The sequence below is a fragment of the Tasmannia lanceolata genome, unplaced genomic scaffold (assembly GCF_043159265.1).
Source record: "Tasmannia lanceolata isolate RefF3 unplaced genomic scaffold, GAP_Taslan_0.1 ptg000008l, whole genome shotgun sequence".
NCBI classification, from domain to species: Eukaryota; Viridiplantae; Streptophyta; class Magnoliopsida; order Canellales; family Winteraceae; genus Tasmannia; species Tasmannia lanceolata.
This window is the reverse complement of record NW_027518685.1, coordinates 68,597,281-68,618,878: the sequence shown is the minus strand read 5'-3', so window position 1 is coordinate 68,618,878 and position 21,598 is coordinate 68,597,281. Positions and strand designations below refer to the sequence as shown.

Here is a 21,598-nt window from a genome sequence, read left to right as displayed (position 1 = left end):
AGCCATAACATCTCTGATACGGTGATAGCAAGAGCCTTGTACTCAGCTTTGGCACTTGAGCGAGTAACAATGAGTTTTTTCTTTGAGCCCCATGAGAGAAGATTGGAGCCAAGAAATACACAATATCCGGTGGTGGAGCGAAAACTAGTGGGGTAACCGGGCCAATCAGCATTAGAAAAGGATACCATAAGCGATAGATGTCCAGGTCGAAGAGTGAGGCCAAGCCCCAATGTTCCTTTGAGATAGCGAAGAATACGCTTAACGGCTTGTTCATGAATTGTTGTCGGCTTGTGCATAAACTGACAAACTTGATTAACAGCATAACAAATATTTGGTTTGGTAAGAGTAAGATATTGTAATACTCCAACAATACTGCGGTATTCATGAGGGTCTGGAAGAAGAGATCCTTCAGATATAAACATTTTAGAACCACTAGTAATAGGTGTGGAGCATGGCTTGCAGCCTATCATTCCTGTGCGGCTATGAATATCCAATGTATACTTGGTTTGAGTGAGAAGAAGGCCTGATGAAGAGCGTTTGACCTCAACACCCAAAAAATAGCGAAGATCACCAAGATCTTTCATAGCAAATTTTTCCCCAAATGGCGAATAAAGGTAGAAATAAGTGTTGTATTGTTACCAGTGAGGATAATATCATCGACATAGAGTAAGAGATCAATAGTGCCAACAGAGCAAGAAAAAACGAACATGGAAGTATCTGCCATACTATGACGAAATCCAATAGTAAGAAGAAATGCGCTAAACCGTTGAAACAATGCACGTGGGGCCTGACAATGTCCAAAGATGGCATTATGTAACTTGCAAACATATTTAGGATGAGCAGCATCAATGAAGCTAGGAGGCTGGTCCATGTAAACCTCTTCTTCAAGAAGACCATGAAGGAAGGCATTCTTAAGATCAAGTTAGCGAATAGACCAACCGTTAGAGAGAGCAACAGTTAGAATGGTTCTAATGGTGGCAGGTTTGACAACGGGGCTGAATGTTTCCGAGAAATCTATGCCAGGCTGTTGGTGAAATCCTTTAGTAACGATTCATGCTTTGTACCTCTCAATTGTACCATTACTGCAATGTTTAATCCTATAGACCCAACAACAACCAACAACATTCATAGTTGGATGAGGAGGAACAAGGGTCCACATGTTGTTCTCATGAAGGGAATTGTATTCTTCAGACACTGTAGCTACCTACTTAGGATCATGATGTGTTGTTTGTAGGTGGATGGCTCAAGGGAATTGGACTCAAGGATGGCTACATAGGCTGATTGAAGAGGATGTTCCGTGGCAAAGTACACTTTGAGCTTTCGAGTACTGTCTTGAAGATGTGTAACCATGGGATGCCGTGGTGGGGGAGGGGGTGTGAAGGTGGGGATATTCGATCAACCAAATGAGGGGACTTGGGTGGTGGTGAAGATGGGGATATGGGATCAGCCAAATGAGGTAGTTGTGGTGGTGAAGGAGGAGCCAACTGAGAGGAGTCAGTGGGTAATGTTGGTAGATCCACAATAGGGATAGGAATTGTGGGTAATGTTGGTAGATCCACAATAGGGATAGGAATTGAGGTGGTAGCAGATTTCGCTGTAGAGGGAGATTGAGACACAACATGCGAGATAGCAAATGAAAAAATGTCCTCATTAAAGACAACTCTCGAGATATAAACACGTCCTGATGTGGGTTCATAACAACGATATCCCTTTTGAGTGTCATTGTAGCACAGGAAAACACATTTTGGTGACTTTGGACTCAGTTTGTCATGCTGATATGACCTAAGATAGGGAAAACACTGACAGCCAAACACGCGAAGTAGCCCATAGTCTGGACTTTGTCCATAAAGAGTTTCATGAGGAAATTTTCCATGTAGTACAGGTGTAGGCAACTGATTAATTAAATAAACCGCAGCATAGAAAGTCTCAAGCCAGAAACATCTAGGCATGGAAGCCTGAAATAGAAGAGTGGTACCCATCTTACTATTATGTCTAATCTTGCGCTCAACTACCCCATTTTGTTTAGGGTATGGGGACAAGATATCCGCAAAACAATACCACATATATCTAAAAAAATTTAAAGTCCCCTTTAGTTAACTCATAGGCAATATCACTTTGAAAGCACTTAATAGTAGTAGAGAAGAGATTTTCAACCATCAACTTAAAGTGTCTAAAGCACTCAATGCTAGAAGACTTAACAACCAGAGGATAAATCTAAGCATAGCGACTAAAGTCATCAATAAACAAAATATAGTACTTGAAACCACTAGCAGAATTAACTGGTGCAGGTCCCCAAATGTCACAATAGACAAGTTGCAATGGAGCAGTAGACTGCCTACTAGATGAAGAGAATGAAAGTTCCCTACTTTTACCCATCTGACAAGAGTCACAAATAGTATTAACAGATAAGAAGTCTGAAAATTCTAGAGTTCTACTCATCTTAAAATCAGAAAGTATCCTTGCAACAGGATATCCATGTCGCCTATGCCGGATGCGAGCTGGAGCTTTGGTCCCATAATACACGATGAACTGCTTAGTAACTGTATCTTGACATCATGTTGGGATAGGATAGAGGTTGTCCTTAACGGGGCCCGTTAGCACCTGTATCTTGGTCCGCAGATCCTTAATAGAAAAGCCCCATTGAAAAAAAATCAATAGAACAATTATTATCCTTTGTGAGTTGTGCAACTGATAACAAGTTTTATGTAATGCCAGGTACTAGAAGAACATTTCCATGTGCCAATTTAGATTGCAGAGTGGAAATAAATGAGTGGCCAATATTCTTAGTAGGTAGTGCCTTACCATCACCAATGAAGACTTGATCCGATCCATCTTAAGCCTGTGATTGCTGAAGGAGCGATGGGTCAAAGCTCATATGACTGGTCGCTCCTGAATCGAGAATCCATTGCAAATTGCGCGGAGTATTTTGTTGTCCTTGATTTCGAGGAGTAAGATGTAAGCCTGCAAAATCATGAGATAGCCCACTATTGCTGTAAGATCCATAATGAAAAATAACACTTATCTGCCTCATGACCTATTTTTTTGCATATTTGACACCGATTTGGACCATCAGATGATTTGGAGTTGGATTGGTTGGTATTGGAGTTGTGAGGCTCATTGTTGCTGCTAGAGTCAATTTGACAAGGACCAGATCCAGAACCATAAGAAAAGCCACGATTCCAAGAGTTGTTATTCCGTCTATTGGAGTTGTTACGCTGTCCATTCTTGTGATTTTGGCTAGAGTAAAGTGTTGATTGGATGCCTAAGTCAGCGATGGCAACATGCATGCTGGTGAGTCGTTGTTCATGACTCAAAAGATGAGCATGCAGCTTATTGAAACCTGGTGCATTCGATCTACTCTCCATGGCAATGACAAAGGAATAATACTCCGGACCTAATCCATTAAGATTCGATGTGACAAGGTTGTTATCTTATAAACGGTCATCATTGGCAGCCAAGGAGTCAGAAATTGATATGATGTTTTGAAGATATTCGGTGATGGGTTTTTACCCTTTTTTGAGTTCAACGAGTTCATTTCGAAGGAAAGAACGTCTTGCTTGTGATTGTTAGATGAAGAGTTCATATAGTGTATCCCATACTTCTTTTGAGGTTGGAATACCAAGTATTTGTGCAGACAATCCTTCGGTTAGAGTTGCCAACTCTTGACATAATGGTCGGTTTTACGCCATTTTGTGTATTCCGGATTAGCAATGGTACTGGTTCCGAAGGTATTTTTCAATTGTTTTTGGTTAGGCCTCAATGGAACAGTAAACATGGCCCAAAAGATCAGAGGAGATTAGATGGAATTCATTTCATCTTCCCATAGTAGGTAGTTGGATCCATCAAGTTTTACGGAAACAAAGTTAGTGATGTTTGGAAAGGGAAAGGACGATGATGTTAAATTTTAAAGTGTAATTTTGGGTAGCTTTTATTTTGAGAGATGTAGTGAGGAGAAATATGTATTTTGTGTCCATGGGCATTTTGGTCTTTTGTTGGCCTAGCTTGCACATGTGTGAGCCACACATGTTTGGTCCATCTTTTCCCACTACTCACCTATTTCAAATTCAAACCCTACTTGAAACTCTAAACCCACCACTTCCCTAAGCAATAATGACATCACTTTCCCATACCCACTACCACTTACCTAAGCTATTTTCTCTTTACTTTCCATTGACTAAGCCTATTCTCATTAACTTCATTTTGGTAGAGATTCTCCACTATCTACCTAGACCTCCATTGAAGCTATTGAAGCTTTGTTGAGTTCAAGCTTAGGTTTGAAGCAAAAACCAACTTTCCATATTTTCTCTATGTGTTGAAGCTTTCCTCTTGAAGCTTTCTACTTGTAGTTTTGTTCTTCTCTCATATATATTGGATTACATCTTGTGGTGATTGTTCTTCTTCTCTTTTGGTTATTGTTCTTGGGCTAGTGTAAACCTCGGTTGCACTATTTGAGAAGCGGATATTCCGGTGTTGTGAAATCTGTCTTTCTCCATATGGTATCAAAGCCACAATGGTGGTAGTTGGTGCTTGTCTAGATTTCCTTGGTGAAGAAGTTCCATCGGTGCTTTGAAGATGGATATGAGTGGAAGGGTTAGTGGACTCAATATTGAGTTGCTAAATCGATCAAATTACAAGATATGGAGAACATGTATGGAGTCTTATCTTGTGAGAGAAGATTTATGGGAGGTTGTTTGTCGCAATGCCGTTGTAGTTTCGAAAGATACACAAGAGAATGCTGATGTATTGAAGGCGTGGATAATGAAGAATGCCAAGGCCGAATTTCTTTTGAAGCCGTCTATTTCACATTACTTGTTTGAGTACGTCATTGGGTGTAAATCGGCGAGTGAGATTTGGATTACCCTTAATGGATTGCTCAACAAGAAAAATATAGCTCGTGTACAAATGTTGGAGAATGAGTTGGCAAATATTATACAAGGTAGTCTCTCTATTTCTCAATTCTTTTTTAAGATCAAGAATCTTTGTTCTGAGATTTCTTTATTGGATCCGGAAGAGCCCATTTCAGAGGCACGAATGAAGCGGCATATTATTCGTGGGTTGCTTTACAAGAGAGGAGTTGATTTTGTGTTGAATGGATTTACCGATGCCGATTATGGACGGGACTTGGATGATTGAAGATCTACTTCTGGTCATGTGTTTTTTGTGTGGATCGGCAGGTGTTTCTAATGTTGGAGAATGAGTAGATATAGTTACTGATATGGTAGAATAATGGGAGTAGGCATGATACATGTACTTTGGGTAAGATAGATGATGGGCATAGGGTGTGGTGATAGGAGAGGCATGTTGATCGGATGGAGCATGGGATGGGATATGAATTAGGTGGGGATTGAATAAGGATAACAGGTGCTCGGTTGGGATTGAGATCAGGTTGGGTTGGGGCTGAACCGGGTTGGTTCTGGTTGGCTTGGGCTGGACCGGGTTGGGTGGGATTGAACCGGTTGGACCGGGTTGGGTCCGGCTGGTTTAAGGTTGAGGGATTGGGTTAGGTGTAACTTGGATCCGGTTGGGTGCGGCTCGGGTTAGACTCAGCTTGGGCGCGGCTTGGGTTAGACCGAGTGGGGACTGAACCAGGTTGAACAAGGTTGGGTCCGAGTTGGACCGGATTACGTCGGATTGGTCCGATTGGGTGGGTTCCTTGGCTAGGCCGAGTAGTGTGGGGTCCTACGGTAGGCTGAATAGGCCGGTTGAGGGTGGCCGTAGGTTTGGGTAAGGGCTGACTTGGGGTTGGACCGATCGGATTAAGCGGGACTGGGTTTGTCCGGGTTGACTTGGATTAACTTGGATTCGTCCGGGTTGGGTCTGGGTTGGACTGATCCAAGTTGGCTTGGGTGTCATGGCTCGGTTGGTTTAGGTGGGCTGGCTGGATGGAATTAAATATGAAGGGATGTGGATATGAGGCATGGGACATCAGGGCCATGGGGATTGAAGATGATGAATGTGCTTGGGCTGGGGTATGGGTGCTCAGTTGTGGGATGTAGCTTAAGCTAGGAGAGATGAGACATGGGATTAAGCTAGGTGGGTAAGATTTATTGGATAGCAATTATTTGGAATAACCATGGGTCAATGGAATTAATTGGGATGTCTGATGGAGTGAGTATTTAAATGGGTGATGAGTGATGAGATGGGATGGCTGAGAGATGATGGCATGGTAGTTATAAGATGATGGGTATGTCTGATTGGAATGATGAAGCTATGAGATGGTTGCATGGGGTAATGGTCATGAAATAAAATAGTTGGCTGATGGCCTCATGGGACATGGGGATGGAGGATGTGAGTATGTGTGTGTGGATATAGGGATAGGGGTAATGACCATGGGTGATGAGATGTGAGGCTTATGGCTATGGGTGATGGAGTATGAATTTTGACCGTGAGCTTATTGTGGTGGGGTCAGCTACTGGTGAATGGGGCATGTGGTTTGTGCATAAGTATGATGGGTAGGTTACCTAGGTTACACTACATGAGTTGCGCTACATGGGTCGAGTTAGTTCTATAGGTGAGCCGAAGTGGCTGAGTTCTAAGACATGGCTGAGTAGGGTCTAGGTTAGGGGTGCGGCTCGGACCGGGTTGAGCTTGACGGGGCTAGGTTGAGTCAAGCCAGGTTGGGTTGACTTGGGGTGGACCCGAGTGGGTCCAGTTAAGTTGAAGAGGCTTGCACAACACTTATAATCAGTGCACAATGTATGGTCTTAATTATTATTTTTGATGTGCATTACTCATACGCATGTCATAGGGCTTGGAGATATGTTCGTGTATAGCCCTTGAAGTGCACTCGGTGTATATAGAATTGACACAGTGCACATTGAAAAGAATTTGGGAGATTCAAATACTTGTACATCTCATAAGCAAATCTTTGTAATGCACAGAGTGCATGGATTTTGAAAGGACTAGCATCGTTTCGATTTTTATGGTGCAATTATCAAAAATCCGAATTCTTTTAGATGGCCTACCTCTTCCGGGACGGTTGATACAGACGGGTGGACTGTTGGGTTATAGCTATGGTCAAATAGGGTCTGCTGGGACTGAAATATGGACGGGGGGAGGTGTACTTCTATGGAGATGGAATATTGGATGTAGTATAAGAGCATGGGTTGTATGGAGTGTGTGGTTATGAAGATTTGGGCATGTTGATGATGAAATCTGTTAGGGATGTTGGGCTATGGATGTATGAATTTGGGTTTCATACATGGGATGAATCGGATGATAAATTGATTATGGGATTAAAAGAGGGTGAGCTTGGACGAACTCTATGGGAAGGGGAGATTGATTCTTTGGAGAGGGAAGCAAGGAGCTATCTGTCCCTTGAATGGTAGGGAGAGTAGGGTATTTATAGATGACCAAGAGGCAAGAGTTGCCAAATTGAGGACTCAATCGATCTGAATTGAAGGGAAAGGACGATGATGTTAAATTTTAAAGTGTATTTTTGGGTAGCTTTTATTTTGAGAGATGTAGTGAGGAGAAATATGTATTTTGTGTCCATGGGCATTTTGGTCTTTTGTTGGCCTTTGCACATGTGTGAGCCACACATGTTTGGTCCATCTTTTCCCACTACTCTCCTATTTCAAATTCAAACCCTACTTGAAACTCTAAACCCACCACTTCCCTATGTAATAATTACACCACTTTCCGATACCCACTACCACTTACCTAAGCTATTTTCTCTTTACTTTCCATTGACTAAGCCTATTCTCATTAACTTCATTTTGGTAGAGATTCTCCACTATCTACCTAGACCTCCATTGAAGCTATTGAAGCTTTGTTGTGTTCGAGCTTAGGTTTGAAGCAAAGACCAACTTTCCATATTTTCTCTATGTGTTGAAGCTTTCCTCTTGAAGCTTTCTACTTGTAGTTTTGTTCTTCTCTCATATATATTGGATTACATCTTGTGGTGATTGTTCTTCTTCTCTTTTGGTTATTGTTCTTGGGCTAGTGTAAACCTCGGTTGCACTATTTGAGAAGCAGATATTCCGGTGTTGTGAAATCTGTCTTTCTCCATATGGTATCAAAGCCACAAGGGTGGTAGTTGGTGCTTGTCTAGATTTCCTTGGTGAAGAGGTTCCATCGGTGCTTTGAAGATGGATGAGTGGAAGGGTTAGTGGACTCAATATTGAGTTGCTAAATCGATCAAATTACAAGATATGGAGAACATGTATGGAGTCTTATCTTGTGAGAGAAGATTTATGGGATGTTGTTTGTGGCAATGCCTTTGTAGTTTCGAAAGATACACAAGAGAATGCTGATGTATTGAAGGCGTGAATGATGAAGAATGCCAAGGCCGAATTTCTTTTGAAGAGGTCTATTTCACATTACTTGTTTGAGCACGTCATTGGGTGTAAATCGGCGAGTGAGATTTGGATTACCCTTAATGGATTGCTCAACAAGAAAAATATAGCTCGTTTACAAATGTTGGAGAATGAGTTGGCAAATACTATACAAGGTAGTCTCTCTATTTCTCAATTCTTTTTTAAGATCAAGAATCTTTGTTCTGAGATTTCTTTATTGGATCCGGAAGAGCCCATTTCAGAGGCACGAATGAAGCGGCATATTATTCGTGGGTTGCTTTACAAGAGAGGAGTTGATTTTGTGTTGAATGGATTTACCGATGTCGATTATGGACGGGACTTGGATGATTGAAGATCTACTTCCGGTCATGTGTTTTTGTGTGGATCGGCAGGTGTTTCTTGGTGCAGTAAGAAACAAGACTCGGTGTCTCTTTCAACAACGGAAGCGGAATATAAGGCCGCCGCTCTTGTGTCTCAAGAATGCGTTTGGTTGCAGCGATTGATTGAAGATGTTCATTTACCTATTCACAAGGCAACAACTATTTTTTGTGACAACCAAAGTGCACGCAAACTTACTACAAATCCGGTTTGTCATGCAAGAACAAAGCATATTGAGATCAAGCATCATTTCATTCGTAAAAAGGTGTTAGATGGTACAATTGGTGTAGCGGAAGTGAGAAGCAGATCGAATTATTGAGATTTTCAAAGTAAAGAGTGATCTTTTTATGGGCAGATCGAATTTATTAAATCACTAACATTATTGGGTCATGGGGAGGTGGTGGGCCCCACCTATCAAAACATGAAGTGTAAAATGGTGGGCCCAACCTGCTATAACAACCATTGTCTGCCCCTAGAGTAAATTCCTGGCTCCGCCCCAGCATATGGAGTATATTGCACGGCATAGACATTTAGTGGGGTGTTCTTTTCATAAGAGGAATATACATGGACACTGAGAAAAAGAAAGTAGATGGGTGAGAGAGAGAGAGAGAGAGAGAGAGAGACTGACTTTAGTGGGCAACCCATGTTGTTTGCAATTGAGAAAAGATGATAACAATAAAAAGTCTCCTACCTCCAATTGCTAAGTGGCCTAAAAAGCAAATTGGAAGGTAAACAAAATGACTATACCTCTTTATCATTCCCAAAATATCTCTTGGATTTTAGATTCCGTGGAGATAGACCTGGCAAACGGGCGGGCCAGGCCGGTTTTGACCCGGCTCGTAGGAGTGTGTGGTTATGAAGATTTGGGCATGTTGATGATGAAATCTGTTAGGGATGTTGGGCTATGGATGTATGAATTTGGGTTTCATACATGGGATGAATCGGATGATAAATTGATTATGGGATTAAAAGAGGGTGAGCTTGGACGAACTCTATGGGAAGGGGAGATTGATTCTTTGGAGAGGGAAGCAAGGAGCTATCTGTCCCTTGCATGGTAGGGAGAGTAGGGTATTTATAGATAACCAAGAGGCAAGAGTAGCTAAATTGAGAGGACTCAATCGCTTATTTTAGGTAATATTTTGATGGAGATTTAATGCCCAAAAGTGTGTGATATGAGAAAAAAGCAACCTTTTGGAGGGTGGGGATGATTACACATATCTTGGGATTATAAGGAAGATTAGCAACAATCTTTTTGAAAGTGAAAACGACCCAAAACGTGTAAAGGAGAGGGGATTTAATAATTTTTCATTTTGGAAACTCTTAAGGAGGTGTCTTTATAATCTTTTGTTGCCCAATTTGTTAAATGTAGAAGCTTTCCCCAATTTGTTTCCATCAGCAAGCTTTGCTTTCACTTTTTCAAAAAAATTGTTTCTAAGATGAAAAGGTTAAATAAGAAACGTTCTTATCCTTCTCTCTTTTTTAAGAGATGATAAGCTTATCTTTCCCAAAGTGGACCCTACCTATATTGACCAAATTTCACACACAATTTAAATAAGAGTGGGGTTCATTTCCAAAATGGCCCTACTTTTAAAAAAATAAAATTCGAAATTTAATGTGGATGGGCCCTTCCTAATGTGATCGAATTCCAAAGATTAAAATGATAAAGGGCCCAACTACAAGTTGGGTGAATTCTCTATTTGCCACAAAATATGATTTTTCAAAACAAAGGCGGGTTCCACAATAAAATCTGAAGATTTAAAATAATACTTGAATCCATTAGTGGAGCCCACCATAGTAGGCCGAATATCCTTGGAATTTAAATTTTAAAATGATAGGCCTCCCATAAAATTTGGCATTTTTAACAATAACGGCCCCACTAAAAATCAAAATTTAAAATGGTAGTTCCCACTAGACATTGGCCGAATTGATATTTCCTTTAAATTCGAATTATTCTTTTTCACTTTCCTCAAAGTTGGTTGGCCCCAAAAAAAAATAAGCCAAATTCTACCCTCTTTAGAATTCCAATTTTCCATGAAAAAATCCCTAAGAAAATGAGAGATAATAGATGGAGACGAACGGAAAAGGGATGCATAGCTAGGGAAAACACCAAGAATCTAACTCTAAAATGTGGGACAAAAAAAAAGAGAAAGCCTTTGTTGGCTAAAATGGAACAAAATGGGAGTGTCTACAACGGGTCACTATGCTTGGACCTAGACCCGCGGGCCACCCGGATTTTTGACATATTTTTTAAGATTTTTTTTATTTGTATAGGGATTTGCTAGCCACCTTCGCAACCCATTTATGTTCACTGTTTTGAGAGATTTGTCTTATTGTGGTTGGCAGAAGTGCCATTTGTGAAAAGGTGGCTAGCAATAAATAATAACAATAAATAATAACCATGGGTACTAAGTTTTAAATGAGAAATTACGGAAAATTGGAAGCAAAGTATAAAAATTACAAAAAAAAACCTGAAAGAATGTCCTAAAATATGACAATTACGGAAAAAAATACTTAGAAAAAGCAAATGTTATGACAATGACGGAAACAAATACATAGAAAATATCAAAGTTATGACAATTACGGAGAAAGAAGTGCCATAAGGTGCCAAAATAACTTCTCTACGGGCACCCACGGGTCCACCTGGCCCGGCCTAGTTTTGACGGGCCGGGTGGACCCGAGGGTCAATTTCAAACGGGTCAGTGATTGGTGACCCGGACCCGTAATTTACGGGCGGGCAGGGTGGACTTTTTGCCAGGTCGACGTGGAGACTACTTTGAGTCATGTGGGACACTTATCAATGAATCTAAGGAGAGACATACTAACGAGTGATTGTAATGGTCACGTGGTGTGTATGACACGACATGGTCTATTAAATTCTAGTTGTTTAAATCTCTATCAGCAAGACTGCTTTTTCACTAGTAGACATTAAAAACAGTCCGACGTGTACTCCACACTAGACACAACCGTCTCAATTACTCATCATCTTCCATCCAAGGATGATAAGTCCGACAAATTAAGATTTTTTGATCTTCTGGGAGATGATAACTTTGCACCCCCTGTAGGATGATTAGCACCCCTTTTACAGTGAATTGTGGCAGACGTTAACGCTTTTCTTAGGTGTAAAAGTCGTCCACAGGAGATGTCCTTTCATTTTCAGCTGGGTCCCATACTTTCAGATGGGCTTATCTGAGCAGAGCTCACAAACCATAGGGTGGCCGCATTTTTGGGGGATCCAAAGCATTCATTCGGAAGGCCCTTCCATGGATAGGGTGCGTACCAAAAATCAGCCCTATAGGGTCATCCTAACCCTGCAGGACGCATCTACCCCCCCCCCTGCGTATCGTGATTTGACGTAAAAAAGCATTAAGTTGCCTACTGTTCACGTTATAAGGTTAGCGAATGCAGCATTCTGCATTAAGATATTGAACAATCCAATGGATGGCCTGAGTTTGAAATTGAATGTACGATCCGAGGGGAAACCCAATTAATTTGGATCCGCTTTGAAACAGATCCGAGTGGACAGGGCGAATGGAAGAAATTTTGGGTCTGAATTTATTAGGACATACCCATGAAAAAAAAATCCAATCATCATATATTTCCGTTTTAGGGTCAATTTGTGAAAAAGGAACTTTCAATTTATGAAGGTATTCCTCTAAATAAGCCACAAGGCCCATAACCATATTATTTTCCTCTATATTCCTCCGAGAATTCCTATAATCCGATCAGAGCCTATATTGAAACAAATCCTAACGGTCACTTTTGTGGATAATCCATCGGTAGGTTTGATGGGATTAGTATCATGGACAGCTCTGTAGTTTTTTGACGGTCTAGATTGACCAAAAGTGTCTTTGATCTAATTCTCATTTTGTAATATATATACCTGCATCTTCTTTAAATAAATAGAAAATAAATAAAGAAAATGATAATGAGTGTGAGACCTACCATCCTTTAATTATTGATGAGTGATTTAGAGTGTGAAGCACGCAGTGGAAGTATTCTCTTGACTCTCATGTTAGACGGATAGAAAGCCATTAAAAGAGAAGACCTTTCCTTTCACAGTTGTGGGTCTCACTCTTTATGAGATGTCACTATTAGTACGCATTTTTCCCTTATTTGTGATCTCAGCTTCTACTTTAGACATTTGGATGGTCCAGATTTATGAACGGTGAGGTGGCGAAGACTGGAAAGACTTTGGATCCACCTTCCACCTTTCCTACTATATATCAGTTGGAGAACTAGAGAGCTCCTGATCTTTTGGTGGTTTGGCGTTTCTCTATTAGGCTGAAAATTTTGTCATGCGTTTTAAGACTCAGTGCTAAACTTAGTTTAATGCCATTACTGAAGTAGGAGTTAAAGACCAGGACTTATGAGCTTAGTCAGCTTGCATTGTTTTATATAAAGCTAGTGATGGGGTGTGAAAACACCAGCCTCTCACAGGCTGCCACCTGTCCCAGAGTAGGTGAGATCCAGCCTCTCACAGGCTGCCACCTGTCCCAGAGTAGGTGAGATCCAGCCTCTCACAGGCTGCCACCTGTCCCAGAGTAGGTGAGATCCAGCCTCTCACGGGCTGCCACCTGTCCCAGAGTAGGTGAGATCCAGCCTCTCACAGACCACCACCTGTCCTGGACACCTGTCCAGGACACCTCAACAGATCTTCCCTATAAATAGGGGACTAAAGCTCAGACTAATGGGTAATGCTAAAAACCCTCTTCTCCCTAAAAACTGACATTTCCCTTCACTCTTGCTCATACTGACTTGAGTGTCGAAGGACCTGTCCGGAGTAAAATCCGGTCTGGTCTTCTGACCTCGTTTGCCTTGTGCAGAACTAAGCACTCACCACAGGACTCATACTCAACCTCCCTCGTCACTCGCTCTCAGTTCTTACGCCACTGCTGTACCTGTTACCGATTTTTGGTCTAACAGATTGGCGCCATCCGTGGGACCAAGAACTAAAAGCTGTTCTTACATATCTCACTTACAAAAATGGCAGGGCGCAAGAGTGCGCGGTTAGCTTCTGCGCAGACCGACCAAGCCGCGCTACCTCGTAGGACCCGGAGCGGTCGAATCGCCTCGATGGTAGTGGCAGCATCTGCCGACCAAAGCCTTCCTCGCTCGGAGCATCACAATCCCGTGCCCACCTCGGAGCAAGTCCAAGCCCTCTTCCAGCAGATGACGGCCCTTGTTGGTCAGTACCAACAACTACTTCAAGCACCCCCTCCACCTCCTCCAGAGGCCCCGCGATCTGCCCAAGGAGTCCACAGGGGAGAGTCATCACGTCATGGGGAGGGCAGAACTCATCACTCCGCTAGACAAGTTTATCGCCCCATAGTGAGGCACGCCCAGACAGAACCTCATCACCGCGAAAGATCGCGGTCTCGCTCCACGCAGAGGCGCCGGCCTCACGAAGATCGTTTGCCACCGGCAAAATCTCGACCTCGTCGTAGGAGTCCGGAAAGTCAGTCCGGTTCTGCGGCAAGCCCATTTGTGGGAAGAATCAGGTCCCCAGACCGCAGAACGGATCCGCTGCTACAGAGAATGGAGGAGATGAACCACCGAATAGAGGAATTGGCGAAGGATCAGAGCCGGCCCGCCTCCAGAGCGTTCTCAAGCAGAACGCCGTTCACTAGTGATGTCCTGAGTGCTCCAGCACCCAGAGGATTTAAAATGCCTGCCGTCCCTCAGTACGACGGCACTACCGATCCCGTGGATCATTTGGAGACATTTAGAACAATGATGCTCCTCCACGGCGCCTCCGACGGCTTCATCTGCAGAGCCTTCCCAACGACGCTCACTGGCGCGGCAAGAGACTGGTACTCCAGGATCAAACCAAACTCCATCAACAATTTCGATGATTTTGGAGAGGATCTGGTCCGCCATTTCATGAGTAGCCGTAGGCCGAAGAAAACGACTGCATCCCTGATGGCCTTACGACAGGATGATAATGAACCCCTGAAGGTGTTCGTCCGCCGCTTCAACAGGGAGGCACTACAGGTGCCCAATTTAGATCCCTCAGCGGCTATGAACGCACTCCTCACCGGTGCAAGATCTGATGATTTTCGTCGAGCGGTGGCTCGGCAAAATCCGCACTCACTGGCGGATCTCATGGCCGGGGCAGAAGAGTACATAACAGTGGAAGAAACACTGGCAGCTCTTAATTCAAACCGGAGGATAACCTCTGAAGAGAAGAATCTGCCTAAACAGCGTAGGGAGGATAAACCTCCCAGGAAAGAGAAGTCTCCACCCCCTCAGAGAAGAGAAGAGAACTTCACACCTCTCAATACCTCTAGAAAGCACATACTGGCGGCAATCAGTGAGGAAGAGTTTGTGAAGTGGCCGCCTAGAATGATCTCCAAGGGAAACAGAAGAGATCCTTCAAAGTACTGTCGCTTTCACAAGGACCACGGCCATGACACAGAGGATTGCTGGCAGCTCAAGGGAGAAATTGAGCAGCTGATCAGCCGGGGTTATTTGAAAAAATACATCCAGAATGACGGCCGCACCCAAGAGCGCAAAGGAAAGAGTCCCCAGGGCCGTAGCCCTCGAAGATCACAGCAGCCCCCTCCTCAGGATAAGACTTCTCAGGTCACCGACGCGCAGCCGGAGGCACCCCGATCTCAACCAAGGGGGGTTATCAATACAATCATGGGCGGACCAGCCGCTGGGGGCACCTCCTCTGCTGCTCGAAAAGCATATGCACGGCAAGTTAACGCCGTTCACACAACCAGCAAAAAGTCAAGAACGGAGAATGAGATCTCCTTCTCGGACGCAGATCTGGACAGCCTTATTTTGCCCCACGACGATGCATTGGTGTTAACCATGCTCGTTGCTAACTGGGAGGTAAAGAAAATTCTTGTGGACAACGGGAGCTCAGCGGATATTCTATACTACCATGCCTTCGAGAAAATGATGATAGGCGACGACCGTCTAAGGCCGGCGAACTCAGATTTGTTCGGCTTCTCCGGAGAGGTCGTAAAAGTGGTAGGACAGATCGAGCTCCCTGTTCTTGTCGGAGATTCACCATGTCAAGCGTTCGCCATGGTTAACTTCCTGGTAGTGAAGGCCACCTCGGTCTATAATGCTATCTTGGGACGGCCTGGCCAGAATCTGATCCGAGCAGTCGCCTCAGCCTACCACCAAAAAATGAAATTCATAACCCCTAATGGCGTGGGGGAAGTTCGCGGAGATCAGCCTCAATCAAGGGAGTGCTATGCAATGGCACTGAAAGGAAAAAACGCAGTGGAATCACTGCCAATCGAACTGCTTGATGTAAGGGACGAACTCAGGGGTACTCAACCCGCTGAGGACCTACTCTCCATCCCACTGTGCCCGGAGGACGGTGAGAAAGTTGCTCTGATCGGTTCCTCCCTTAGTAGTAGCATTCAACATCAACTCACCGAGTTTCTCCAGGGCAATGCAGATGTCTTTGCATGGGTTCCTGCCGATATGCCCGGCATCGATCCAGAGATCAGCACTCATAGGCTTGGTGTCGATTCAACCTGCAGACCGGTGAAGCAGAAAAGGAGACACTTTGCTTTTGAAAGGCGACATGCAATAAAAGAAGAAGTGGAGAGGCTTCTGAAGGCTGACTTCATTCGTGAGATTCGATATCCGGACTGGCTAGCAAACGTAGTCCTAGTCAAGAAGACTAATGGAAAGTGGAGAACCTGCGTCGACTTTACTGATCTGAATAAGGCTTGTCCCAAGGACAGTTATCCGCTCCCGAAGATCGATCAGCTCATCGACGCCACAGCGGGTCATGAACTGTTGAGCTTCATGGACGCCTTCTCCGGATATAACCAGATCAGGATGTACGAATCGGATATACCAAAGACCTCATTCGTCACAGATCAAGGGACTTATTGCTACCGAGTCATGCCCTTCGGCCTCAAAAACGCTGGAGCTACTTACCAAAGGCTGGTGAACAGACTGTTTCAGAACCAGATCGGCCGAAACATGGAAGTTTATGTGGACGATATGCTGGTCAAAAGTCGAAGTGCACAAGACCACGTGTCTGATCTCAGAGAAACATTTCAGGTCCTAAAGAAGCACAACATGAAACTCAACCCCACCAAGTGCACTTTTGGTGTCAGTTCGGGGAAGTTCTTAGGATTCATGGTGAGCCAGTGAGGGATAGAAGCAAACCCAGAAAAGATCAGAGCCGTGATGGAGCTTATCGCCCCAAAAACCATCAGAGAAGTTCAGCGGCTCACGGGGATGATAGCGGCGTTGGGTCGCTTCATCTCCAAATCGGCGGAGAGATGCCTGCCTTTTTTCAGTGCGGTTAAGGGCCTCAAAACTGCGCCCTGGACGGAAGAATGCCAGATTGCCTTCGACGAGCTGAAAAGGTATCTGTCCTCCCCGCCATTATTAACAAAGCCGGAGCCAGGTGAGGAGTTATTTCTATATCTCTCCGTTAGCTCCACGGCACTGGCAGCTGTCCTCGTCCGCGAAGAGCACCGCCAGCAAAAACCAATCTATTATGTCAGCAAGGTTCTTCACGACGCAGAAACAAGGTACCAGCGGGTCGAGAAATTGGCTTACGCGCTGGTAATGGCTGCAAGAAAATTAAGACCGTACTTTCAAGCTCACACTGTAAAGGTCTTGACTGACCAGCCGCTTCGGCAAGTACTCCATCGACCAGATATCTCCGGACGACTTGTGAAATGGGCCGTAGAGCTGAGCGAGTTCGACATCCAGTACGCTCCAAGGCCAGCCATCAAGGCCCAAGTACTGGCAGATTTCGTAGCAGAGTGCACCATCCCCCAGCAAGTCGCCGACCCTGAAACGGTACTACTCCCAGTTGCAGAGAAAGCGGTTCCTGACGAATGCATAGCAGAAACTCAGACAGAAATCTTGCAACCGCCGGCAGAGCAGGACTCCATGACCAGCACACCAACTTGGGAAGTATATGTCGACGGTTCTTCAAATAAAAACGGCTGTGGAGCAGGCCTCATCCTCACTGGGCCTGAGGGGTTCACTGCGGATTATGCTCTGAGATTCGGATTCCGTGCGTCCAACAATGAGGCAGAATATGAAGCCCTCCTTGCCGGAATGAACCTAGCAATTCAGACCGGCGCCCGGAAATTAAAAGCATACTGCGACTCACAGCTGGTAGCAAATCAGATCCAAGGGATCTACGAAGCACGAGATGAGCGTATGGTTAAGTATCTTGCCAAGGTTCATCAACTCTCCAGTCGGTTTGCCAGTTTCGAGGTCATCAGAGTACCACGAACAGAAAATGCCAAAGCAGATGTACTGTCGAAGCTGGCTGCTTCTGGATACACCACTCTTGGAAGCATACGTATGGAATTCCTACAAAGATCTAGCATCGAAAGAGAAGCCGCAAATATAATGCAGGTGGAGAACGAGCCGTGCTGGATGGATGAGATCATTCATTACTTACGGGACGCGAAACTTCCCGAAGATAAGAAGGAAGCCCGTAAGGTGATACAGAGAGCCGCCCGATTCTCTCTCAGCAGTGACATTTTGTATAAAAGGTCCTACACTCTCCCGTACCTGAAAGTGTCTGGGACCAAGTAACGCCGCGTACGCATTGCAAGAGACTCATGAAGGAATCTGTGGAGAACATCTGGGGGGCAAAGCCCTGGCGATCAAGGTACTCCTCAGAGGATTGTATTGGCCCACCATACGACAAGACGCGCTGAATCTGGTTAAAAGTGCGAGAGGTGCCAGAAATTCTCCCCCACCATCCACCAGCCTGCTGTGGCGATGGCCCCAATTATCAGTCCACTCCCTTTTGCAGTATGGGGGATGGACATTCTGGGTCCTTTTCCACCGGCTTCCGGAAAGCGCATATTCGTAGTAGTGGCAATCGACTACTTCACCAAGTGGGTGGAGGCAGAACCTCTAGCCCAGATCACTGAGCAGAATATACAGAATTTCTTCTGGAAGGCAGTGGTCTGCAGATTTGGGATTCCCCGTGCCTTAATCACAGATAACGGCAAACAGTTCGATTGCCGGAACTTTCGGAAGTTCTGCTCTGACCTAAAGATTGAACAGAGATTCACTTCGGTTGCTCACCCCCAGACCAATGGGCAAACGGAAGTAACTAATAGGATCTTGCTTCAAGGGATAAAGAAGAGGCTGGATGAAAAAGCTGGCCGATGGGCAGATGAGCTCTACCATGTTCTGTGGGCTTACCGCACCACTCCTCGCACGACGACTGGTGAATCACCATTCAACCTCTCTTTTGGAACCGAAGCCGTGATACCTGTTGATATAGGCACCCCATCTCCCAGAGTCATCAGTTTCCATGAGCAACTGAACAGCGACGGACTCCGCGCCAATCTCGACTTACTAGAAGAAATCCGGGAGGAATCTCGAATCCGGGTCGCCGCTTATAAGCAGAAGGTGTCGAATTATCACGACTCCAAAATTCGCCCCAGAGAATTCAGGACAGGGGATCTGGTCCTGAGAAAGGCAGCCGTCTCCCAGCCGACGAAGATAGGGAAACTTTCCCCAACTTGGGAGGGACCCTATCGAGTGAAGGAAGTTATCCGGCCAGGAAGCTACAAGCTAGAGACACTGGAGGAGCACCTATTACCCCACGCATGGAACTCCAAAAACCTCAGGAAATATTATCAGTAGTCGAATTATCCGGCGTGAAAAGGTGATCTTGTAAATTTGTATATTTGTTGTTATGAATAAATAATCTTCTTGCAAATTCAGTGTCACTTTTATATCTGAAAACCCAGTTCACAAAACTTGGGTACTCACTGGAAACCCAGTTCACAAAACTTGGGTACTCACTGGAAACCCAGTTCTTAAACTTGGGTACGCACTGGAAACCCAGTTCACAAAACTTGGGTACTCACTGGAAACCCAGTTCACAAAACTTGGGTACTCACTGGAAACCCAGTTCTTAAACTTGGGTACGCACTGGAAACCCAGTTCTTAAACTTGGGTACTCACTGGAAACCCAGTTCACAAAACTTGGGTACTCACTGGAAACCCAGTTCACAAAACTTGGGTACTCACTGGAAACCCAGTTCTTAAACTTGGGTACTCACTGGAAACCCAGTTCACAAAACTTGGGTACTCACTGGAAACCCAGTTCTTAAACTTGGGTACTCACTGGAAACCCAGTTCACAAAACTTGGGTACTCACTAGAAACCCAGTTCACAAAACTTGGGTACTTGTTAAAAGACCAGTTCGTCACAATTCGACCATCAACAGCCTCATTCACAGGTTATCAAAATTAAAAAGACAAAGTCAAGCAAATCACTCAGTTGAGAAGTATCAGAGACAGACAAATGTGATTTCATTGATCAGAATATGTGGGGCCTCGAGGGCCATTACAAAATTCACTTTAAAAATGCTGGTAAGAGCTGTAGGGTCTCAAGGACCATTACAAAAAGAGGTCAAAACAAAAACAAAAAAAAAAATTCTAAGCATCTGGAAGAGAGGTGATGTCAGCAGGAGCATCAGCAGGAGTATCTGGCTCCTCATCAGTAATCTTCGGCCTGGCAGGGAGAGTCATGTTCTGCATCAATAGGTTTGGATTGCAGGCCTGGAGCTCCTGGAGGCAGTCGTAGTATCCAAGACTATAAGCCTCGCTCGACAGGCTGAAAAGTTCAGCCTCCTTTGCCTCTGTGGCCTCTTTCACTGCCTTCTCCTGCCTTTCAGTAGCTCTTTCTCTTTGAGCCTCCATGGCTTCAGCAGCCTTGGCCAGTTTCCTCTTCTCTGCGGCTAGATCCTCTTTCAACAACCTCCTCTCCTCCTCTATTCGCCCAATGCTCGTTTGAAGCTCCTGCACCTCAGCGGCCAACTTTTCGTTCACCTCTTCAGATGCAGTAATGGCTTGGGAGAACTTCTTACTCTTCTCCTTGAGGTCATTATAGTAGAGCAAGATCTGAAGAAAGAAACAGGCATCAGTATGGTGAAAGGAAGAAATGGGCAGAAAGTTAGCAAATCGAAGCACCACTTCCTTACCTGGTAAGCTGAGGATAACACAGCCTCCTCTCCTGTAGCTGGCGGCTCGTAAAGGACCTGTTGCTTGTCCTTCCGCAGCAAACACTTGCTCATGAGCTCTGCTGCTACTCGGCTCTCGCCTAGGGCAGTGTCATCCTTCAAAACGGCCCAATTGGGTCGAAAGACATGCTCACTAAGCCCCGTAGGAGGACGAGCCCCAGAACCGGTTCCGGTAGAAGCACCACCGGATTTAGAAGAGCCACCGCCCTGAGCAAAGGGGCCTATTAGCTTCACCGTAGTCTTGGGCCTCTGGGATGGGGGTGGAGTGCCCTGTGACGGGGCCGGACTCCCCAGTACAGTCGCCTTTCTCTTCTGGCGCTCCTGTTGTGCCTGTGCAGCACCCTCCTGTGCCCGTGGCTGGGCTCCTTGCCTGATTTTCTCGACGGTTGATTGTTTCTTCATCTCTGCAAGACAAATGAGCAGCCAACGGTCAGAAGCAAGTATATAAAAAATAAACAGATTGCATAGACAAGTCTAGCTACATACGTTCTGGAGTCGCGGCACTCACGCCCAGCCCGACCAGAATCGCCTCTTCAGAAAACTCCTTACAACGGATGAGGCCCGATTGCTCGATCTCCTTCCGCATCAAGGCGAATGTTATCCTGTCCTCACCTTCGAGGAGCGGCTTTCGACTCAGTTTTGAGGTATCTGGAGTGTCCCACACTAGAGGGAAGGACCAGGGCTCACTGGCCTCCTGATCCACAACATAGAAGAATCTATTCTTCCACGAGTGAATCGACGAAGGAATGCCAGTGATTATCTTCCGTTCAGGGCGCTGGCTAATGTAGATCCAGCCCCCTTCTTTATGCTTCTTCAGGTGTGCACAAGCACGGAACAGTGACAAAGTCACGCTCCTCTCTAACCGACCGTGGACGAGGTATAAAAACCCAACTAATAATCTCCATGAGTTCGGAGCTACCTGGGCCGGGGC

General features: G+C 44.9%; 2 protein-coding genes and 1 long non-coding RNA gene across 3 annotated transcripts; 1 reads left to right on the top strand and 2 right to left on the bottom strand.

Annotated features, from left to right (window-relative positions):
• Positions 1–2,221: 2,221 nt before the first annotated feature.
• Positions 2,222–6,987, bottom strand: LOC143883785 (uncharacterized). The gene is made up of 3 exons (XR_013252531.1): positions 6,966–6,987; positions 2,803–2,961; positions 2,222–2,622 (listed from the first exon to the last, which is right to left on the bottom strand). It is a non-coding gene; the product is annotated as an uncharacterized LOC143883785 (long non-coding RNA).
• A 10,844-nt stretch (positions 6,988–17,831) lies between these two features.
• LOC143883260 (uncharacterized) lies at positions 17,832–18,215 on the top strand. The gene has a single exon (XM_077386603.1). It carries the CDS (start codon positions 17,832–17,834, stop codon positions 18,213–18,215), a length of 384 nt encoding a protein of 127 aa, XP_077242718.1.
• A 1,048-nt stretch (positions 18,216–19,263) lies between these two features.
• On the bottom strand, positions 19,264–21,270 carry LOC143883259 (uncharacterized). The gene is made up of 3 exons (XM_077386602.1): positions 20,629–21,270; positions 20,259–20,548; positions 19,264–19,378 (listed from the first exon to the last, which is right to left on the bottom strand). Exons 1-3 carry the CDS (start codon positions 21,067–21,069, stop codon positions 19,264–19,266), a joined length of 846 nt encoding a protein of 281 aa, XP_077242717.1. The 5' UTR covers positions 21,070–21,270.
• Between the last annotated feature and the right edge of the window lie 328 nt (positions 21,271–21,598).